Source organism: Hipposideros armiger, unplaced genomic scaffold (genome assembly GCF_001890085.2).
Source record: "Hipposideros armiger isolate ML-2016 unplaced genomic scaffold, ASM189008v1 scaffold_256, whole genome shotgun sequence".
NCBI lineage: Eukaryota > Metazoa > Chordata > Mammalia > Chiroptera > Hipposideridae > Hipposideros > Hipposideros armiger.
Genome location: NW_017731606.1, coordinates 1,657,794 through 1,678,866, shown reverse-complemented (window position 1 = coordinate 1,678,866; position 21,073 = coordinate 1,657,794). Strand labels below are relative to the sequence as shown.

Genomic DNA, 21,073 nt, shown 5'->3' with positions numbered 1-21,073 from the left:
ATAAACAATAGCATATTTTGCCATTTTAAAATACTTTATTTCCTCTGATTATTTCTCTGGAGCAAACATGGTCTTGGCATTCCCCTCCTCTCTCCTGTGGTAGAAGATCAGCTGAAACCACAGAGGCACCGGGATAGAAAAGAACCCTGTAATTTCCCCTGGACAGAGCCCTGAAACCTAAGTATTATGTCACTGTGGTAAAGTGAGACACTCAGGAAGCATTCGGTCATTTGGAACTTTCTGCCCCGGGACCCCGGGCATGACCCCTCCCCTCTCTACCTTTCCCGTTGGCTATAAACCCACCTGCGTGAGCTGTAGCAAAGGGCCCCACCTGACATAGCACCCTCAAAAAGCCCAGAAGTAGTTCCTGAAAGGGCTTTGCCAACTCACACGGTCTGCTCTGGGCTCTTCTTTAAGGTCCACGGTTACCCTTTCCCACAGCTGCTGCCACTTCTCAGGGGTTTGGCTCAGTTTATGCTCCAATCTTTCAATTTCCTGCAAAGTAATTAAAAGGGGTTTTCTGACAGTTAAGTAATTCATAGAAATCAGGATGTGTCCCAAAACCACATCTCCTGTGTACTGGGCCCAGATGAACAATATGGGCAGAGGGCAGCTACAGACACTGGTAAACACCAATGGGCTGCAGGGGTTTCCTAAGCCAGGAATAGTGGTGGGAGCTCTAGCTGGTGTGATGCACTGTGGCAAAGATGATTTATTAGGCTCTGTGACTAGGGCTTTTTTGTACAGAATGGCTTAAATAGAGAGAAGAAATATGTATCCCAAACACCTTTGCCCTTGGCCAGCCCATAGGAAATCTGATGGCCGCAGAAAAACGTCAAGCACTCGGCCGGTGTCCAAACCATAATAGCTGAGGTAGAAGAGAAGTCCGCCCTTGACAGAGGAACCCCTCAACTGTGATGATTCAAACCAGATGTGGAAAGACTGAATCAAGAAATGCCCAAGGAATGGAGTTTCCGTCAGGCAGGGAAGCGGGTGATCAGAGCGGCCGTCTCTGTGGCTGTTTTTACTGCAGCACACTCCTCAGAAAGCCAGACGGAGATTCTTCAGGAACTGTTTGGCCAGGGTCAAACTCTTTCCTCGGGGCTGCTGCTCTCATCAGAGTAGCTACTGCCAGGATGGTTTCACTCCACAGTACAATACTCCTTGTAGAAGATGGCTGGCAGTACTCCCATCAGGCCATCAGCAACCCCCACTTCTGACCAGAGGAAGTAAAGCACCCACAGAAGCCATAGCCCAGGCCTGACTCAGGCTGCTTGGGCAGCTCACACAGCTGGGAGGCTGCAAATTACTCCATTTGCTTAACTGCTTCCTCATAATGCTGGAAAGCTCATTTTTTATTGAAACTCTTCCAGTAGCTGAGCCTGGTTCTCCATTGATACTGGGGAACAAATTTGGTTTCCTCATCCTCCCGAGATGCTACCTGTAACACTAAATCAGAGCAAGAAACACATCTAGAAGTTTGTGAACCAGTCTCAAATGAGCCTGGTTCCTGAGGCCTCACGCGCCTCCAGGGCCCATGGTGCCCTAGGTTGTGTCTACACACTGTTGACTTACACTGAAGAGGCTGGTGAGAGCATCGGGCTGAGAACAGCTGACGTCATCATAGCACGGCCACACTGTTCTTCTCTGGCTCTGGAGCCCAGTCTCTCCGGCCAGTTCAGAGTCCTCAGAGGGGAGCTGCTTGGGGGTCAGGATCATCCAGTCATACGAAGGCCCCGTGGAAAGGGTCTCCTCTATGTAGTAATCCCACTTCTTGAGGCTGGAAACATTTACATTGGGCTTCAGGGCCTGTTTAAAGAAAATTCTGAAATATAGTTTCATCCTGACCCCAAGTTTACTTGTAAGCTGGCTCCTAACATTTGCAGGGACTGGGACAAGAGTATGAATGGAGGTTCAAATACTACATGTCTAAATAATTAAATGTATACGTAAAAATAAATGATTAAATAAAATACGTTCTATACGCCTACCTTGACAAACATAACTTCTTAATGACCCGGAAGGCCAGGCTCAAATTGAGAATTCTTGGAATTCTTACCATAAAGTGTGTGGAACTAAGGAAGCCGGTCCCAGCTCCCGGTCCCCGGCCTAAGCCCCTGCCCCTCCTATCTCAGCTCTGTGCTATATTCTGAGGGTCTTTTATGAATGTGTGTGTGTACCCCAGCCCACACAGCTACACTCTGTCCACTCCCTGCCAACAGCTACTTCTCAGTGGCCCTTTGGGCCCAGCAGCACATGTGCTGGCTTGGGTGATAGACCTGGAGAAGTGGGAATTTGGGTAAGGAATCTTGAGGTACCATGGTTCAGATGAAGGAGGGGGCACCTAAGCATGTACGCTTGGTTTCTCATACCCCTCAGCTTATGAGGCAGGAGCAGCCGGAGAAAGGCCCGAGTGGGGTCCTAAAGCGCAGGGCCCGGGGCAGGGGCCGTCTTGCCCTGAGTCAAGTGCTCCTGCTTATTGAGCCAGTCTGCTCCACCTCAGAGCCTATGTTTGTATAGATGGGTATGGTAGAGCGGGGCTGCCCAAGAAGTCGTCCTTCTTGGGCGGGGTTCCAAACACCCCTGCTTCCCACAGAGGTTCTTCCATGGCTTTGGTGCAAATAGACTTAGGGAAACCTTTTCTAAAGGATTTCAGGTTTTTCAGCTTAGACGACCTGTTGAGGTTAAGTTCTATGTGTTCTTTCTTCCCTGGGAAAGTTGCCTTGCTTTGATTTTCTCGAAGCTATCCCATCTAGGTTTTGGGGCCAGATCCTAATTTTGTGGTCAAGAATTTGGTGAACAGTCTCCATTCCATCACATTCCAAACCCATAGTGTATCAAACTTTCGAATAGCTTCTGGTATTAAACCTAGTCAAATGTTTATAAAAAGCCTACTATATACACTAAACATAAGGAAAACTTTAACACAAAATATTCAGAAAATGAAACAAATGCTCTCTTACTGTACCTCTATTTCCACTGGTGAATATAAATAATTAAAGAAAATGGGACTCTTCTTGTGCATTCTATCAATACACTCCCAAATACAAATTCCTTTTTTGGCATGCTTATCTCCTTTATCATCAAATAAAGTTCCTGTAAATCCAAACAAAATTTAACAGAAGTCAAATAAATCAACAGTCTGCCTAAAAGTATGATCAATGTAGCTGATGAAAAGTAGAATATTTCTCATAGCTCTAGAAACAGTAATGTATGTGCAGAAACCTTAGAAAGTAACTGCAAAGCTAAAGATAGGAACGAACGTCCCAGTTATATGGAAACAAATCCGAATGGAAGAAAATCATCTGACAAGGTTTCCCCAAGCATTTAGCAGTACCTCGTGACTCTCTTCCAATCTACATTTTACATCTATATTGAGATTCCCAGATTTCCATATCAGGAGACAGTCTACACATTTTTCAAAAGATGTGATGAAACTAAGTTAAAAACATAATTTTATGTTTCTTTTTGAAGTTGTTGGCTGTTTATTATGAAGCCATTTAAAGCTTTTTGTTAGTAGTTCATGTATACCGCAAATCGTCGACATGGAGACTTGGCATGACAGAACGGTGTGGTCTGTATCTCTGGGTGACTTAAAAACAAAAGCTAAATTTAGGGGGGTGCCCTTCAACTTTCTGAAACTATTTTTGTACCTTCCAAACAGTCAATCTGTTACTCACATGAGCCCACCTTGTTTTTAATAGAGAGGGAGATGTGTTACGGTGAGGCAGGAGGTATGTCTTTAAAAGGCCAGAAAGGGTGCCTCTCTCAGCAGCACTGTATTTCTTTGAATGAAAGGACTCAGTCAAACATCAACAAGCCTTTTACCCATTTACCAGAAAAGAATGTCTTAAGCCCAAGGCTGCACAAAATCCTATACTAGGAGGGCCCCCCAAGACTAATGTTTTCTTCTCTACCTTTTAACTGTAGAGTCCAGTGCAGTAGTTCTTGACCTTGGCCACACATTAGAAAAACCAAGAGCTTTAAAAAAACCTCAATGCCTAGGGCCCACCTCAGACCAATCAAGTCAGAATCTCTAAGGATGGGCCCCAGATATTAGTTATTTTAAAAGTTCTCCAAGCGACTCCAATGTCCAATATGACCAGCTCTATTTAATGCCTTCCCAACACACGGGTACTTAGGAAATGAAGGTTTCTGATTATGATGTGTGGAAAGACAATTCTATGCGTCCAAGTTCTGGAAGTATAACAGGATGTGAAATGGTCCCACCAGGGCTGGCTCCCTTACCAAAAGTATGAACTATCATACTAGACAATTTTAATAGCATGCACTGGAGAGCAGTATTTCCTGATTTCATATTTTAAACTGAGAATATCAGGAAATATTTTCAGCCACTAAAAAAAGTCCTTGTTATAAATATTCAGGTACATATAGTATTCTGAAAAGAGATGATTTACAAAAATTTGCTTGTCTTCTTAACAAAAATAGACATGTGTATTCTCCCTAAAACAACAGACATAAGGATGTAAAATCCCCTTGGGAAATGTTTTCACAGGGGCTGACTTTCAGTACCTACTCTCTACAGTTATTACTGCTTTTAAACATTAAAACATGTAATGATGTCTAAAATTTATTGAGTGCTTACTATGTGCTAGCAATTGTGCTAAGAGATTTACAAATATTTCCTAATGTGATCATCATGGCTCAAAGAGGTGAGTGCTATTATTGTCCCCATTTAAAAAATGAGGAAACTGAGGAAACTCAGAGCAGTAAGTAACTTGTCCAAAGTGCTCAGCTGGTAACTAGGAGTGCTGGCATTTAACCCTGGTCTGTTTGCTCCGAGCCCATGGCCTTAAATGCTATTCAAACTGCATCTAAAGGCAGGCACTTATTCCTCTAGAGTGTACCTGGGGTGGAAAAACTGAGCCAGACGTTTCTCCTCAAACAGTGATACAGCTTTGAGATATTAAAATAGTAAGTAGATTTAACTTTTCAAAGGTGCTACGGGGATGACCTCTTACAGGGCCTAAGAGTTAACACAGCACATAATTTTAGAATCAGGGAACATATTCATACCCACTCTACTTTCGCAGTTCAGGGTAAAACCCTAAAATGGCCTTGCCACACTTGGGGGTAGTTAGTTATGTTATTAGAGTTTTTAAATTAAAACCACACAAAACTAATAAAAAAGATGGAACAAAAGCATGCAAACACGTACCGTGCTCTAATCTTTCATAGTCTGAATCCAGGAGAAATGTTTTAAAGCGATTAGATACATAGTGGAAAGCCAAGAACTTTAAATAATAGAGATTGAATTCAAACTCAGTTGGATACTGGTGGTGAACCTGAAACACACAAGGCAAAGAAAAGAGTAAGAATCAAACCAAATAAAAAGTGGATGCCATGCCACTGAATGCAGGAGACTATTTGGTCACTCAATCAATTGAATCCCTACCATGAGTGGAGGTGGGAAGGGAACTAGCCTTTGTAAGCACCTAATATGTGCCAGGTGCCATATTATGGGTTTTTATAAACATAATCTCATTTAATCTCTGTAACAACACTGTAAGATAAGCATTGTTTTTTGACTTTATTGAGATATAACTGACATATAACATTGTGAAAGTTTAAGGTATACAGCGTGATGATTTGATACACATACCTATTGTGAAATGATTACCCCAATAGGGTTAGTTAGCACCTCCATCACGTCACAGAATTACTTTTTTTTTGGGGGGGGGTGAGAACATTTAATATCTACACTCTTAGCAACTTTCAAGTATATATAATGCAGTATGGTTAACTACAGCGCTATGCTGTACATGGGGCCCCTAGAACTTATTCCTCTTGTAACGGTACGTTTTTACCCCTTGACCAACATCTTCTTATTCCCCTCACCCCCTAGACTCTGGAAACCACCTTTCTACCCTGTTTCTATGACTTTGGCTTTTTCAAAATCCATATACAAGTGAAACCATATAGCATTCATCTTCCTATGACTTATTTCACTTAATATTATGCTCTCAAGTTGTCAAAAATGGAAGAATTTCATTTTTTTTTCTCATGGCTAAATAATATTCTATTGTTTACATATATAACATTTTCTGTATCCATTCATCCACAGATGGGACACTTAGGTTGTTTGAAAATCTTGGCTATTGTGAATAGTGCTGCAGTGAACATGGGAGTGCACGTATCTCTTTGAGATAGTGATTTCATTCCCTTAAATATATACCCAGCGGTGGGATTGCTGAATCGTATAGTAGTTCTATTTTTAATTTTTGGAGAAAATTCCACACTGTTTTCCATAGTGGCTGAACCAATTTACATTCCCACTAACAGTGCACAAGGGTTCCCCATTCTCCACATCCTCTCCAACACTTGTTACTGCTTGTCATTTTTATAATAGTCACCCTAACAGGTGACAACTGTGGGTGACAACTCATTGTGGTTTTGATTTGCATTTCCCTGATCATTAGTGACGCTGAGCACCTTTTTGTCTATCTGTGGCCATTGGTATGTCGCGGGAATCATGTCTATTCAGACCTCGGAAGATAGGCATTATTATCCCCACTTTACAAATGAGGAAGCTACTAATGAGGAGGAGCAAGATTAAGTAGTTTACCCAACGTCACTCAGCAGTAACTAGTGAGCCCAAATTCGAACCCTGGCTTGTTAGGCTCCAAGGTCTGTGGCCCATTCACTGCCTTATACTGTGGTAGGCACTTGACGGATATAAATTAACGTGTTATGCACTTGTGGTGTAGTAGTGTGTAATACAACAAGAAAAATGGTACTTACATATGTTTGGTAGTGAAAGGAATGAGGAGAAAAGGTCCTTTAGGGGAGCAGCAAGAGATGTTTTCTGGACAAAAGACATGTGTGCGTGTCTGAAGGCAATGCAGAAGGGGCCCATAGAGCAGCGGTTCTCAACCCTCCTAATACCGCGACCCCTTAATACAGTTCCTCATGTTGTGGTGACCCCCAACCATACAATTACTTTCGTTGCTGCTCTATAACTGTAATTTTGCTACTGTTATGAATCGTCATGTAAATATCTTTGTTTTCCGATGGTCTTAGGCGACCCCTGTGAAAGGGTCATTCGACCCCCAAAGGGGTCGCAACCCACAGTTGAGAACCACTGCCATAGAGAGAATAAAATGCAGAGAAAGAGCTGATCACTAAGAGGATAGGGCCCTGGGAAAACAAGAATGAACAAGGCTAAGGGCCCAGAAACAAGAAACGGTCTTGGAGCTTAGAAGGGATAGGAGAGAAGATAAAAAGAAAGATATGTTCAAGTGCAAAGGGAAGGGGGAGGAACTCATGCCTTTTAACCTTAATTCTTCATCAGTAAATTAGGCAGTAAACTAGGAGGTTGCTAGACATAGGATAAGGGAATGATACGGGAGTGAGGGAGCCAGGCAGAGCTTGGACAGCTCCCTGAGCTATAGCACGCTTTAGGCAAACTATACGCAGACTCTGAGGAGCCATCTTATTTATGTTGGCAGAAAGTAGGCTGATGACCTTGTGACATTCTCTAATCACCTAGCAATCTCACCTCTATATTGTTCTAACAATGTCTTGTGACTAGTTAAGAGAATTTTGTTTGCTTGAGATAAGTTCCAACCATAATTGTACTTGCTTAAAAGCTGTTTCAAATGAACACTGCGGGCAGGCTATCTAAATGCCAGCTTTCCTTTCCATGTTTAATTTGGCAATGCGGACCCACACGTGGTCAGCCAAAGTGAGCAGGCATGTGGGTAATATGCTGTTTGTCCAATAGATCAATGGAGATTTAAAGTCATAATCTGGATATCACTTTATCAAAGTTTATCGTCTGGTTAGAAACCTACAACATTTTCTTATCAGCTTTGTAACTGAACTAAAACTTGCACTTATGGGTAAAACAAAATAAAACAGATTTTAGGAAGACTTATTAAAAAGAAGGTTTGACTCTTATGCGATGGAGCTGCTTTCCTGACCTGAGCCACTGCCCTTTTTGTTGCATCAGGTCTCCACAGGGCAGGAGAGCTTTCCATGGGGGACAGTTGTGACATGACTGAATAGCTAGGTAGAGTGCCGTATTCCAGGTTATCAGAACTGTAAGCATATGTATTAAGTATGAATTTTCTCATCAGTGAAAATGAAAGGATTAAACAATATGGGTTTCCTGTAATTATGCTATATGAGCAACTAATTATAAAGGCTAAGCATACTTGAAGAGTTTATAGTTATAATTAAATAAAACGTTAAGTCAATCTGACACGTATTTAATGTTCAACAGTTATTATTTTGCAGCATTATAACTGGGCATAAAAAGAAATTAAAAGTGGTTATTTTAATTAGTAATACCTTCTTCCATTTCTATAATGGAAAATACAATTTGTAAAAACAGCTTTTATTTCCTTGCTTTGTTAGCCCTCTATGTCTTTGGCTCAACTGTCAACCATGTCCGCTAGCACAACCTTGTCCTCACTGATACGTATGCACACTGGAATACACAGGCCTCGGGTTTGCCTCTCCACTAGGCCTGCTTCTCAGGTGTTCCCGGTTCCTTTCTTTTTTTTTTTTTAAAGATTTTTACTGGGCAATCGGAACAGCGCTGGGGAATTTGGGGGAAGGGGAACAGACAAGTTGCTGTCCTTTTGTTCTTCAGTCTAGTTGTGGAGGACGTTGCTTCACTGGCCCAAGTTGGCACCATTATTGCGCTCTTCCCGGGCAAGGCAGATCAGTCACCGGCTTCTGGACGGCCGCTCACGGAGGCTGCTGGCCGCTCACGCTGGCTGCTGGGTACACACGGTAACCCATGGCAACCCACTGCAGCAGGGGCTGCAGCCTACGCCGTCGCCGGTGACTCATGGCAGCCCAGCTCCAAGTTGAGTAGCTGTAGCGGGCAGTGTCACTGGCCCTCATATGTGGGATCCAAACCAGGGCCCTGCTGTTCAGAGCTGGTGTCCTAAGCCAGCTCTTAACCAATGTGCCACTTGGCCGGCCCCTGGCTCCTTTCTAAACACTGTTTAGAACTGAAGTTTCCTGTGCTTTTCCTCATGACCCGTCCTTGAATGCCATGTAAAGCTCTCTAGTCCCAGCTCCTGTTTTGGAATCAATGGCATCACCCCAGGGGCTGGCGGACACAATGGAGGTGGGGTAACTCAGACTGAGGGTGGCAGGACAGAAGGAGACAGGCCCAGGAGGATGGAACTTGGTTTCCTACCATCTGAGAGTCTCAGGGAGGACACATCTGCAGTGTGCTCAGGTAGGACGAGCTCCAAGAACAGCCGGGCCCCAACAGCCCCTGAACTAAACCTTGGTGGTCACTGGCCAGCCCCCTGCCTCACTGTTTTCAGGCGAAGAAGGGTTCACGGCTATTTCCACTGACCCAGTCCACAACAGGTTCTAAAAACCCTTTTTAGAACTTTTATTAAACAAAGCCCTAGAATAACAAAACATTTCTCTCAATGACTATTCTCCACAGGAACCACTGGCCTCATATATATCTCTATCTTTCCTTAATTATTATGATATTTAATATGTTTAGGCACGTAATTTTGAAGACCCATTTCTGAGGTAAAGTAGGATGGAAATAATGAATATGACCTTAACTTGAACTTACAGGCCTTTCAGGGAGATCATATGCTAGAACTAGAGGCAAAACTCTACAAGTGGAAAAATGCTTTCATAGCCCACTGTACTGAGCAACTGGCCTCACCACAAACCCTGAACTCTACAATATGTTAGAAAGGTTAGACACTTCTCCAAGGTCTCTGGCATTCACTCTGCTTGAATTGGAATTAGTGCTTAGAGAGCATCAAGGTCATCAAGGTGTTAGTGCTTGGGGTCACGAGCGTGCGTGTGCATGTGCGTGTGTGTATCTGTGTGCCACAACGGCAGCAACATGTGCTAACTGTTTGGGGTTGAAATACAATCTGCCCCCAAACTGGGCTTAATTATCAGGTCTACTGGAAGTGGAAGAAAAGATACTGAACATTTTTCTTTTTTTTTTTACTCTTTAGCAACAGATTAAGCAACAAGCATGTGAGAATTTGTCAATGAAAAAAAAATCAGATTGACCTGAATGCTGAGTTCATAAATACCTAGATAACTACATTTGTAATCTGACATTAAGAAACACAAATAATTTTCTGAAATGTCTTTCCACTATTAATAAGAAATGAAGACCTGATTGCATTCACAAGACAAAATATGGTGTTTATATTTCCACTGAAAAAGAAAAATGACACTGTCTCCATTTAGTCATACATCCCAAGGACTCAGTTTGTCCAGTTCATTGGCTTCTTTTCCTCCTTGTGAATGGGAGACGTAGGCTCTTCTGCGGTGCCACACCACAGTGGTGTCCAAAAGGCACAATCCACATGCTTCCTTCCTCTGAGGAGGTATAACTGACATACAATAAATTGCACATGTTGAAAGTGAACAATTTGATAACTTTTGCCATATCTATATATCCGTGTCACTGTCACTGCAATCAAGATAATGAACAGATCATGCATAACTCCCAAAGTTTCCTTGTGCCCTTTTTGCCTCCTGCACCCTCCTCCCTAAGCAACCACCAATTTGCTTTTTGTCACTACGGATTAATCTGCATTTACTATATAAATGGAATAAGTATGTACTTTTTCGTCTGCCTTCTTTCACTAAGCATAATTATTTGAGATGCATCCACGTTGTTGAGTTATCAGTTGTTAATTCTTTTTTATAGCTAAGTAGTATTCCATTGTATGGACATACCACAATTTGTTAATTCATTCACCTGTGGATGGACATTGGGTTGCTTCGAGATTTTTGGTTATCACATATTAAGCTGCTATGAACAGTGGTGTACAGTCTTTGTAGAACATAAGCTTTCATTTCTTTTGTATCACTGCCTAGGAATGGAATGCTGAATCATATGGTAGGTAGGTGTGTTTAACTTTTTAAGAAATAGTCAAAATGTTTTCCCAAGTGGTTGTTCAATTTTATATTCCCACCAGCAGTATTAGAGCGTTCCAGTTCTTCCACATCCTTGTCAACACTCGAGGCAGTCAGTTTAAAAAATTTTAGCCATTAAAATAGGTATGTAGTGGTATCTCATTGTGATTTTAATTTGCATTTTGTAATGACGAATGATGTCAAGTACCTTATCATGTGCTTATTTGCCATCTGTGTATCTTTGGTGAAATCAGTACAAATGTTTTGCTCATAAAAAAACAGGTTAGTTGTTTCCTTATTGTTAACTTTTGAGAATTCTTTATATATTCTTGATACAAGTCCTTTAGCAGATATATGATTTGCAAATATTTTCTCCCACTCTGTGATTTTTCTTTTCATATTCTTAACAGTGGTTTTTGAAGAATAGTTTTTAATTTTGAAAAAGTCTAATTTATAAATTTGTTCTTTTCTGGATCATGCTTTTGGTGTTGAATCTAAGATATCCTTGCCTAACCCAAGGCCACAAAGATTTCTTCCTGTTTTCTTCTAAAAGTTTTATAGTATTAGGTCTTACATTTAGGTTTATGATCCCTTTTGAATTAATTATTATATTGCTGCTAGGAATGGATTAACTTTTTTTTTTTTGTATCTGGAAATCCAATTGTCTGGCACCATTTGTTGCAAAGACTATCCTTTCTCTACTGATCGCTTTTGCATCTTCATTAAAAATACATTTTCCACATATCATATATGTGGGACTATTTCTGGACTCTATTCTGTTCCATTGATCTATTTCTCTGTCTTTACACCAGTTATCACACTGTCTTGACTACGATAGCTTTATAATAAGTCTTGAAATCAGGTAGTGCTAGTCCTCCAATTTTGTTCTTTTTCAAAGTTGTTTTAGATATTCTAGATCCTTTGCTATTTTCATATGGATTTCAGAATTAGTTTGCCAGTTTCTACAAAATAGCGTCCTAGGAATTTCATTGTGATTTTGTGACAAAATCATTGTGATTTTGTGATTTTTCATTGTGACATTGACTCTTTAGGTCAATTTGGGGAGAGTGACATTTCAACAATATTAAATCTTCTGACTCATGAACAAGAGTTATCTCTTGATTTATTTAAGTGTTTAATTACTCTCAGTAATGTTCTGTAGTTTTCAGTGTTCATGAAATCTAACCTATTTTGTTAGATGTCTTTCATGTTTTTTTAAATACTTATTAAATGGTAATGATTTTTAAATTTTAATATTCCAATGGTTAATTTTTTGTGTGTGGATTCCATAGATAAGCATGTTGTTTGTGGATAAGACAATTTTACTTGTTCTTTTCTAATGTGGATGTCTTTATCATTATTATTTTCTTGCCTTATTGCATGGTTAGGACCTTTAGTACAATATTAGTACAATATTGAGTAGGAGTAGTGAAGCAGACATCTGTGTCTTGTTCCTGATCTTAGAGGTATAGCATTCAGTCTCTCACTATTAAGTATGATGTTAGCTATAGGTTTTTAAAATAGATACTATCGGACCACCGAGCGGCGCGTTGGTTAAGAGTTGGCTTGGGACGCCAGCTCTGAGCAGCAGGGCCCCGGTTCAGACCCCACATGAGGGCCAGTGACACTGTGCCCTCTTACAGCTAAGATGGTGAACAACAGCTCAACCTGGAGCTGGGCTGCTGTGAGTTGCCGGCTGCGGTGTAGGTTGCAGTGGGGCTGGCCAGCAGCTGGCGTGAGTTTTCGTCAGCTGCCGCGAGCGGCTGTCCAATGGTCGGCGAGTGGCTGCCTCACCCATGAAGAGCATAATGATAATACCAACATGGGCCGGTGAAGCGATGTCCTCCACAACTAGACTGAAGAACAAAAAGAGAGCAACTTGTTTGTTCCTCTTCCCTGATTCCCCAGCGCTGTTCTCCTTTCCCAATTCCCCAATAAAATCTTAAAAACTAAACTAAAATAGATACTATCTATAGTTTGTGGAAGTTCCCTTACTAGTCCTAGTATCCTTAGAAGTTTTACAGGGAATGGATGTAATATGTTGTGAAATTTTTTTTCTGCACCTATTGAGATGACCATAAGATTTTTCTTTTTTAGTTTCTTAATATGGTGAATTACAGATTGATTTCAAATGTGAAACCAACAGTGCATTCCTGGAATAAATCCCACCTGACCATGGTACATTATCTTTTAAACATATTGATTTATATGGATTTGAATGGTTAAAATTTTCTTTAGAAAATATGAATCTATGATCATCAGGGATACTTGTCTACAGTTTTCTTTTATTGTCTTTGTCAGGCCAGGGTAAATGAGTTGGAAAGTATTTCCTTTGCTTCAATTTTATGGAAGAAATTTTGTAAAATTGCTATTATTTCTTCCTTAAAAACTTGGTAGAATTTACTAGTGAAGCCATCTGGGTATGAAGTTTTCAGCATGCAAAAGTTTTAAGTACAATTTCAATTTTCTCAATACACATAGACCTATTCAAGTTATGTACTTCTTCTTGACTGAGTCTAGTAGTTTATGTCTTTCAAAGAATTTGTCCATTTCACTTAAACTGTTGATTTTTTTGGGCACAAAATCATTTATAAAATCTCCTCATGGTCCTTTAATACCTGTAGAACCTATAGTGATGTCATCTTTCTCATTTCTAATATTGATAATTTGTGTCTTCTTTCTTTGATGAGTCTAGAGGTTTATCAATTTTATTGCTTTTTTCAAAGAAGAGCTTTTGGTTTCATTAGTTTTTTTTATGGTTGGCCACAAGATTTTGGGGGCCTAAAGGCAAGTATCCTTCAAATAAATTTAGCCTTCTTATATTATGTAGAATTGCGACTGATAGGCATCTCAACCAATAAATTAATTCTACATGAGCATTTCCCAAAATATGTCAATAAATAGTTTTAGGCCTCTCATAGGCATCATCTGAATTCCATTGTTGAAAATAATTTTGCATTTATCTTGAAGATAAAAATATACAGATTTAAAAGACTAAGCTGTGTGAGGCATTTTAGTTTTGTTTTCCATTATGGAGTGAAATCTGCCAATTTCACTTATTTATAAGAAATCTGAAATGGAATTTGGAGAAACATGAATTTAGAGACTTATTTTTTGCCCATGTGCCAGTAAGTACTTTGTAAAATTTAAAGGCCCATAAAAATAAGCTACGACTCAAATCCCAGGAAAGGTCAACATTTTGAGAATAAAATGTAAGTTAAAACTGGATTTGCTTTCTGGAATTACAAATAAGCTACAAGAGACCCTATATAGAATGGTATCAACATTTGAGAAACTGTGGGTACGGTTAGACACACTCTAAAAAAATAAGTAGCTAATACCAGTTTTTGCTATTTCACAGATTGAGTTTTAACAAACTTTAAGTAAGGCGTACCTGTACTGTGTGATCGTTGTACATAAGATTTTGAATATTTTAAATATATATATATGTATACATATGTATATGTAATATCTATAAACTGAAGCACAGAGAAGTTAAATAATTTGGTAAAGGTCAAAAATTAGTAAACGAGACTGATATACAAACTCAGACTTATTTTATGGCTCAAATATTAAAAGCTTTAATGCAAAATTGCTTTGCTATAAAACAGCTTGGATTATGTCATTTTTTGCCAGTTTTCAGTTGACTAGGAAGGAGGTAGACACCAGAAACTCTTGAGTATACCATGAATCCATTAACTGCAGCTATTTTGCCAATATTAATGGATAAATTTTAGAATAACCAGCCTCTGTGAGGGCAGTTTAGCTCCTCACACATGTGCTCACAAGGAAAGTTCATATCTTCAAAAGATAAAATAGCTTTTGTCTTTGGAATGAGGCCTCGCAGAGTGCTGGCATACAGTAACTGTGAGGAGAATCATATCACAAAGCCAGAGCAGAGTGAGTCGATTTACAATTTGACTAAACTTCAAAGGCAAAGTTATAAATGTTATTTGTTTTTCTCAAAGTAGGAAATAATGAAAAAGTTCTAAGATGTCTTCAAAGATTTACTCTAATGCTGAAATAAAGAGATTGCTTTCTTATACTTCATGTTTTCATTCATATTATACATATCTTTCTTTCCCTTTGGTATATTTTAAAAAAGAAATTTTAGGTAAAAATTTCATTTTCATATTTTGGATGTATTTTCCTTTTGAATTTGGTTCAACTATTTTAAGAAAAGGAAGTAGCCTGTAATGGTATCATTTGAGCTAAGCCAATTTCTTTTAGAAGCAACAAAAAAATCTGCCAGATGTTGCTATTATGAAACAGTGATCTAGCATTTATAATTCATCTGACACCTGGATAAACTGGCGTAAACAATGGCTTTTTATATGATGAGGCAGTTCTAATTTAAGATCAGTGCTTCATCTGTTTTTTTTTTGTAACTCTTATTAGTACTAATGGACAGGTCTAGGCATATTTCCATGGACTGCCTTTTGGCATTCTGCATGTTAGAAATGGTTAATAAGCAGCGAACACATTCCACCTGGGAAAGTTTTGCTTGCTGCTGTGTAATTTTGCACTTATTTTTAAAATGTTGTTGGGCCTGGCTCTGTTTTGTGTCCCTGAGAGACAGCACTAATTCAAATTGTCTGGCAAAAGCCAGAGTCATGTAAAGCACTAGTGTTCACTTGAAAAGTATTTAAAGAAGGCATTTTCTAATGCCTAAAACCAGTATGTAGGAGATGATGAAACACTACCTTATAATTAAGTCAGCAAGAGTCAGAAGCACTATTTGTTAACTATAGTCTTCTATGGTCTCCTGTTTTTGAATGAATAAACAATCCCTTTTCTGGGGAAAATAATTTGCTTCACTGAAGCTGATACCTATCATAACCACACCTCCTTGACATACTGCAATTAAGGTCACGTGCTTGCTTTGCTATGACTTGTCTGCACTCAGGTTAATATGCATGAAGTGCTAAGTCAAAGGAGGGTTCAGACAAATTTTTAAAAAGTTATATTTTAATTAAAAAATTTTAACATGTTACAGCCAGATCTGAAATCATACTAAATGTTTTTTTCAGAACTAATTGGATTACACAGAACATTTACATTTTAAGTCCTTATTTAAAATAAAAAGTCATCAGAAATTAAACCTATACCTAATTTGCTTTATATAACTTAACATGAGGTACTTTTAGCATCTATTGTATTCTAAAGATAACAGAAATGTAATTTAGTACTTCATTTTAGTTTGTGTTAAAATGCTTTGTTCACACCCTTAAGAGGTGCCCACAGAATAAAGGTGACATTCCAACATTCTAGACTGTTCCCACCCCCACCCCACCCCCAACATTAAAATATAAGCATTACATTCCAAGTAATTATTGTTATACTTGGGGCACAATGATGTTCCTATCTGGGAGGACAGTATGTCTTATATGAGAACCTCCCATCTCTTACTGTTTGAGTGGATTCTTTTGCTGACTCCAATGTTTAGGTATGCAGAATTTTGCAAGTTGAACATGGACATTTAACACATTTAATAGTGCATTTAACTTAAGCCAAATCCAGCCATATAAACTCAGTCCTCTTCAATTAAAGGAAAGGAAATTTTAAAAGTTAGAAAGCCCAAAAGGAGGTAGGGAGAATGGGAGGGGAGACAGTAGCAGGCCAAGAAAATTCAGTAAATTTTTGAAAGATGGAAAATAGAAGGAAGAATAAGTTAAGTGATGAGAAAGGACACTGGGATGCCTGGGGGATGAAAACGATTTGAGCAGGTAAGAGTTTGCCCTGGAAACCCAGAAAGGCTCCGGACTCGAGAGGTCCAAGTGCTGAGGAACATCAGTCGGGGGAAATGAGAGCTAAGAATGAAGACTGGCTGTGAGTCTCCAGAGGCCGTGCGGAGACCTCGAGGTGCTTTCCTACGCCCGTCATGTGATTGATTACCTTCTCGCAAGCAAGAGATTAGAGGTTTATTCTCTGGAAAAACCAAACTTGATAAGCTCTGGACTTGGGGACACCAGACATAACTGGGTTAATGATGAGGCTTGAGACTAAAAAAAGCATGGAAAAAGTAAAAATCTGCACACTTCAACGGGATTTCCCTGGACTCATTTTCTGCTCTGCTTCCAGAAAGGAGGCAGCCAGGCTTAAGTACTCTCTGGGAACCAGTTGGACAAAATTTTCTCTGGAGAAACTGGATGGCTGCTGTTTTCTTTATCTGAAACTCCAGTTTTCTGAGATGTTGGACTTACTAATTACAAATATTTTTCAAGTTCATTGAAGTAGAATTCACATATAATAAAATTTCCCTATTTTAAGCACACAGGTTGATTAGTTTTGGTCATTGTATACAGTTGTGTAACCACCACAATTAAGATAGAGGACACTCCCTATTCTAAAACGTTTGTTCATGGCCTTCTGTGGTCCACTGCTTCCCCTGACCACTAGTCCCAGGCAACCAATGATTTTTTCTGTAACTGTGGTTTTGCCTTTAATTGAATTTCATATAAATGAAATTATATAGTGTGTAGTCTTTTTACCTGGCTTTTTTCAAGAACATTAATGATTTTAAGGCTCATCCACGTTGTTGTGTATATGATGGTTTCATTCCTTTTGCTTGCTCAGTAGTATTCTATTGTATGAATACACCAGAATTTGTTCATCTGTTCACCAGTTGATGGAGATTTGGTTTGTTTTTCCTGCTATCCCTTTATAGTTAGAGCCATTACTTTGCCTCCAGTATCTCCAACCCCTGGTAACAAATAATTTATTCTCTATCATTATTTTTTTTTCATTTTGAGAATGTCAAATAAATGGAATTATATAGTGTGTGACTATTTGACATTGCTTTTTTCCCCCCACTCAACACAATGCTCTTGAGAGCCATTCAAGTTGTTGCATGTATCAACAGCTCATTCCTTTATACTGTTGAGTAGTATTCCATGGTATGCATGTACCACAGTTTGTTTATGTAGGACATTTTGTCCCCTCTCCACTTCCAGTTTTTGCTATTATAAATAAAACTTCTTTAAACAATACTTTTACATTTGAGGTGAGTTTCTTATACATAGCATATAGTTCGGTCATGATATATTCAGACCATTTCCATTTAATGTGATTATTGTTATGTTATGGTTTAAGTCTGTCATTTTACTTTTTGTCTTTAGTTTGTTGTATTTTTTTTCTTATGTTTTCTTTTTCCTGCCTTCTGTGCATTACTTGAATGCTTTTTAGAATTCCATTTTGATTTATCTAGTGTTTTTCTTTTTAATTTTTTTTTATTGAGGAACAGCCATGGTCATGGGTTATACTTTGCTTTCATGCTACAATAGCACAGTTGACTCTTAAGGAGGGCGCAGCTCACAGTGGCCCATTCAGTGATTAAGCTGGCAACCTTGGTGTTATCAGCACCATGCTCAAACCAAATGAGCTAACCGGTCACTCCTCTACAGTGTTTTTGAGTGTATCTCTACATAGTTTTTTCAGTGGTTGTTCCCAATATTACATTCTGTATATTATCACAGTTTACCGGTGTTGACATTTTACCAGTTTCAACGAAGTGTAGAAAACTTACTTCCATTTACATTCCTCCATTTATAATATGACGGTCATAACTATTTCCTCTACATATATTGAGAACTATATCAAAAGGTGAAAATTTTTGCTTCAACTATCAAACAGTTTAGGAAACTCAAGAGGAAGAAGAAATATCTATTGTATTTACCCATATTTCACTTTCTGTTGTTCTTTTTTTCCTTTCTGTTATTCCAAGATTCCTTCTTTTATCATTTATTTTGTTTTAAGAACTTCCTTTGTCCATTTAAGTCTATGATCCATTTCAAATAAATTTTTATAAATGATATAAGGATCAAGGTTCATACTTTTCATATAGATATCCAATTATTCCAATATCATTTTAAAAAAAGTATCCTTTCCCCATGTCCAGATTTTATAATTGTTTTCTGTGGGGGAAGTTGTTTACACAGTCTTAATCCCTTATTTGCAGAGACAGCAAACTTACTTATTTTAAACTCTATTTTACCTTGTGAAATCTGAGGATGTTACTTCAACATGATATATAAAAAGGGAGCAGTCACAAACTTTTATTTCAGCAGAAATTGTAAAAACTCTTAAGTTTATTTTAGGATAAAAATATATAAAACTGAAATACAGACATTTTCTAAATGCCCATTCAAGCTATCTTAAAAGGCCGAGTAAAGAAGTTGTTACACAAATAGACTATCTTTAGTTTAATTCTTATTTAAAAAAAAATATCGACATTGGTTCAGTGTAATTCTTGTTAAAAGAAGTCTCCATGGGGGCCGGCCGAATGGCTCAGTTGGTTAAGAGCTCGCTCAAGAGTGTGAGCTCTGAGCAACAGCGGTTCGAGGCCAGCCCGAGCTGAGCAGCCGCTGAGCTGCCAACAGGTGGCAGGATGGCTCAGCTAAAAAAAAAAAAAAAAAAAGAAGTCTCCATGGGTGATTCCACCTGGCATTCCTCTCAATGAATTTATGCCTGAGTCAGGTTTAGGTGGGAGATGCGACTTGGATGTTCCATCAATTAACGTCTGTTCCTATGTGTCCTTTAAGTGTGAATACCACATTATGAGGACTGTGATTTTAATATTTAAAGATATGCCTTTTTATATATCATAGACACTAAAAGAAAGTCAATTTTTTCATTTAGTGTTCAACTGAATAACAGTGATATGATCTCATTGCAGGGGTAAAAATTGGTTGTGTGCACTTGCTGAAACAGAACATAGGCCTCCAGTGAGCAGCCTTAAAAGTTTTCAAGAGAAATTTTGACTTTATATTCAAATTGAATATGAGAAAGAATAATTCTTTAAGAAATGTGGAGCCACTGAAAGTTTTTGCTTGTCTCTTCTGAAGATTTTTGTGAAAAAGGATAACAGCATCATATCTGAGAAGATTATGCTAGCAATTCTCCTTAGGAAATTCTATGTAGATCAGCGGTTCTCAACCTTCCTAATGTCGTGACCCCTTAATACAGTTCCTCATGTTGTGGTGACCCCCAAGCATAAAATTATTTTCGCTGCTACTCTATAACTGTAATTTTGCTACTGTTATGAATTGTAATGTAAGTATCTTTTTTTTTTCCCGACGGTCTTAGGCGACTCCTATAAAAGGGTTGTTCGACCCCCAAAGGGGTCACGACCCACAGGTTGAGAACTGCTGATCTAGATGATCTTGATGAAGTGTGTGAGAGCCTGAATGAGGTGGTCGTTCAGATGTTCATTTATTCATTCATTACACATGTTTATTGAGTGTCTACTCCATTCTAGAGACTGAAATTATAATTGTGTTAGATACTAGGGATATAAAGAGTAATATGATACAGTCCCTATTCCCTAGAATTCTCAGCCTAAGCAGAAGTCAACAGACACATACAAATAAACATTCTAGTGTTATAGATGCTACCAAAAAGTCTGTACATGGTTCATTAGGGATACAAATGAAGGGGTCAGGAAAAGGTTCAAAGATTACTTAGAAAGAATCATGAAATAAAATGTAGTGCTGAGAACAGTGCCTGGCTCATAGAAAACAGTCAATACTATTAGTAACGATTGTTAGCAGTAGTGGTATACAGGCATGGAGGAAGAAATAGCTTAGTACATTAGGTAAGCATAATAAGATGATACGAAAGAAAATAAGAAGCGCTTTCATGAAGAACTCATATACTTTCACCTATTTAGAAAAAGAAAAGGTAACAGCTCTTCTCCTCTGGTCTCAATTAGGCTTTCTGTTTCAGAGACAATGGTCTCCAAACTTCTCTGTCATCTATTTGCCAAAAGAAGTACGAATAAAAAGGCTAATATTCAAATAGGAAAAACATACAGTAAGTCCTTACTTAACATTGTCGATAGGGTTCTTGGAAACTGTGACATGAAGCAAAATGACGTACAATGAAACCAATTTTACCACAGGCTAATTGATATAAACACAGGAGTTAAGTTTCTATGGCATATTTCTGGTCACAAAAACATCACCAAACTTCCAAATAACAACCCAAAACTCTTCTAATATTAAACACTGAAATAAATGAGCTCTATACATACATTTAAGAAAGAGTAATAGGGCCGGCCGAGTGGTGCGATGGTTAAGAACTGGCTTGCGACGCCAGAGAGCCCCGGTTCGGATCCCACATATGAGGGCCAGTGACACTGCCCTCCACAGCTAAGATGCTGAACAACAGCTCAACCTGGAGCTGG

At 38.9% G+C, this 21,073-nt stretch overlaps 1 protein-coding gene across 4 annotated transcripts in view; it reads right to left on the bottom strand.

Annotated features, from left to right (window-relative positions):
- SBF2 (SET binding factor 2) overlaps window positions 1-21,073 on the bottom strand; it is a 429,728-nt gene that overhangs the window by 8,807 nt on the left and 399,848 nt on the right. For all 4 annotated transcript variants that reach the window (XM_019656204.1, XM_019656206.1, XM_019656207.1 and 1 more), the window contains 4 exons: window positions 5,180-5,306; window positions 2,969-3,096; window positions 1,576-1,809; window positions 391-495 (listed from right to left, as the gene is read on the bottom strand). In XM_019656204.1, coding sequence (XP_019511749.1) covers window positions 391-495; window positions 1,576-1,809; window positions 2,969-3,096; window positions 5,180-5,306 — 594 coding nt within the window. The remainder of the gene's footprint in view (window positions 1-390; window positions 496-1,575; window positions 1,810-2,968; window positions 3,097-5,179; window positions 5,307-21,073) is intronic.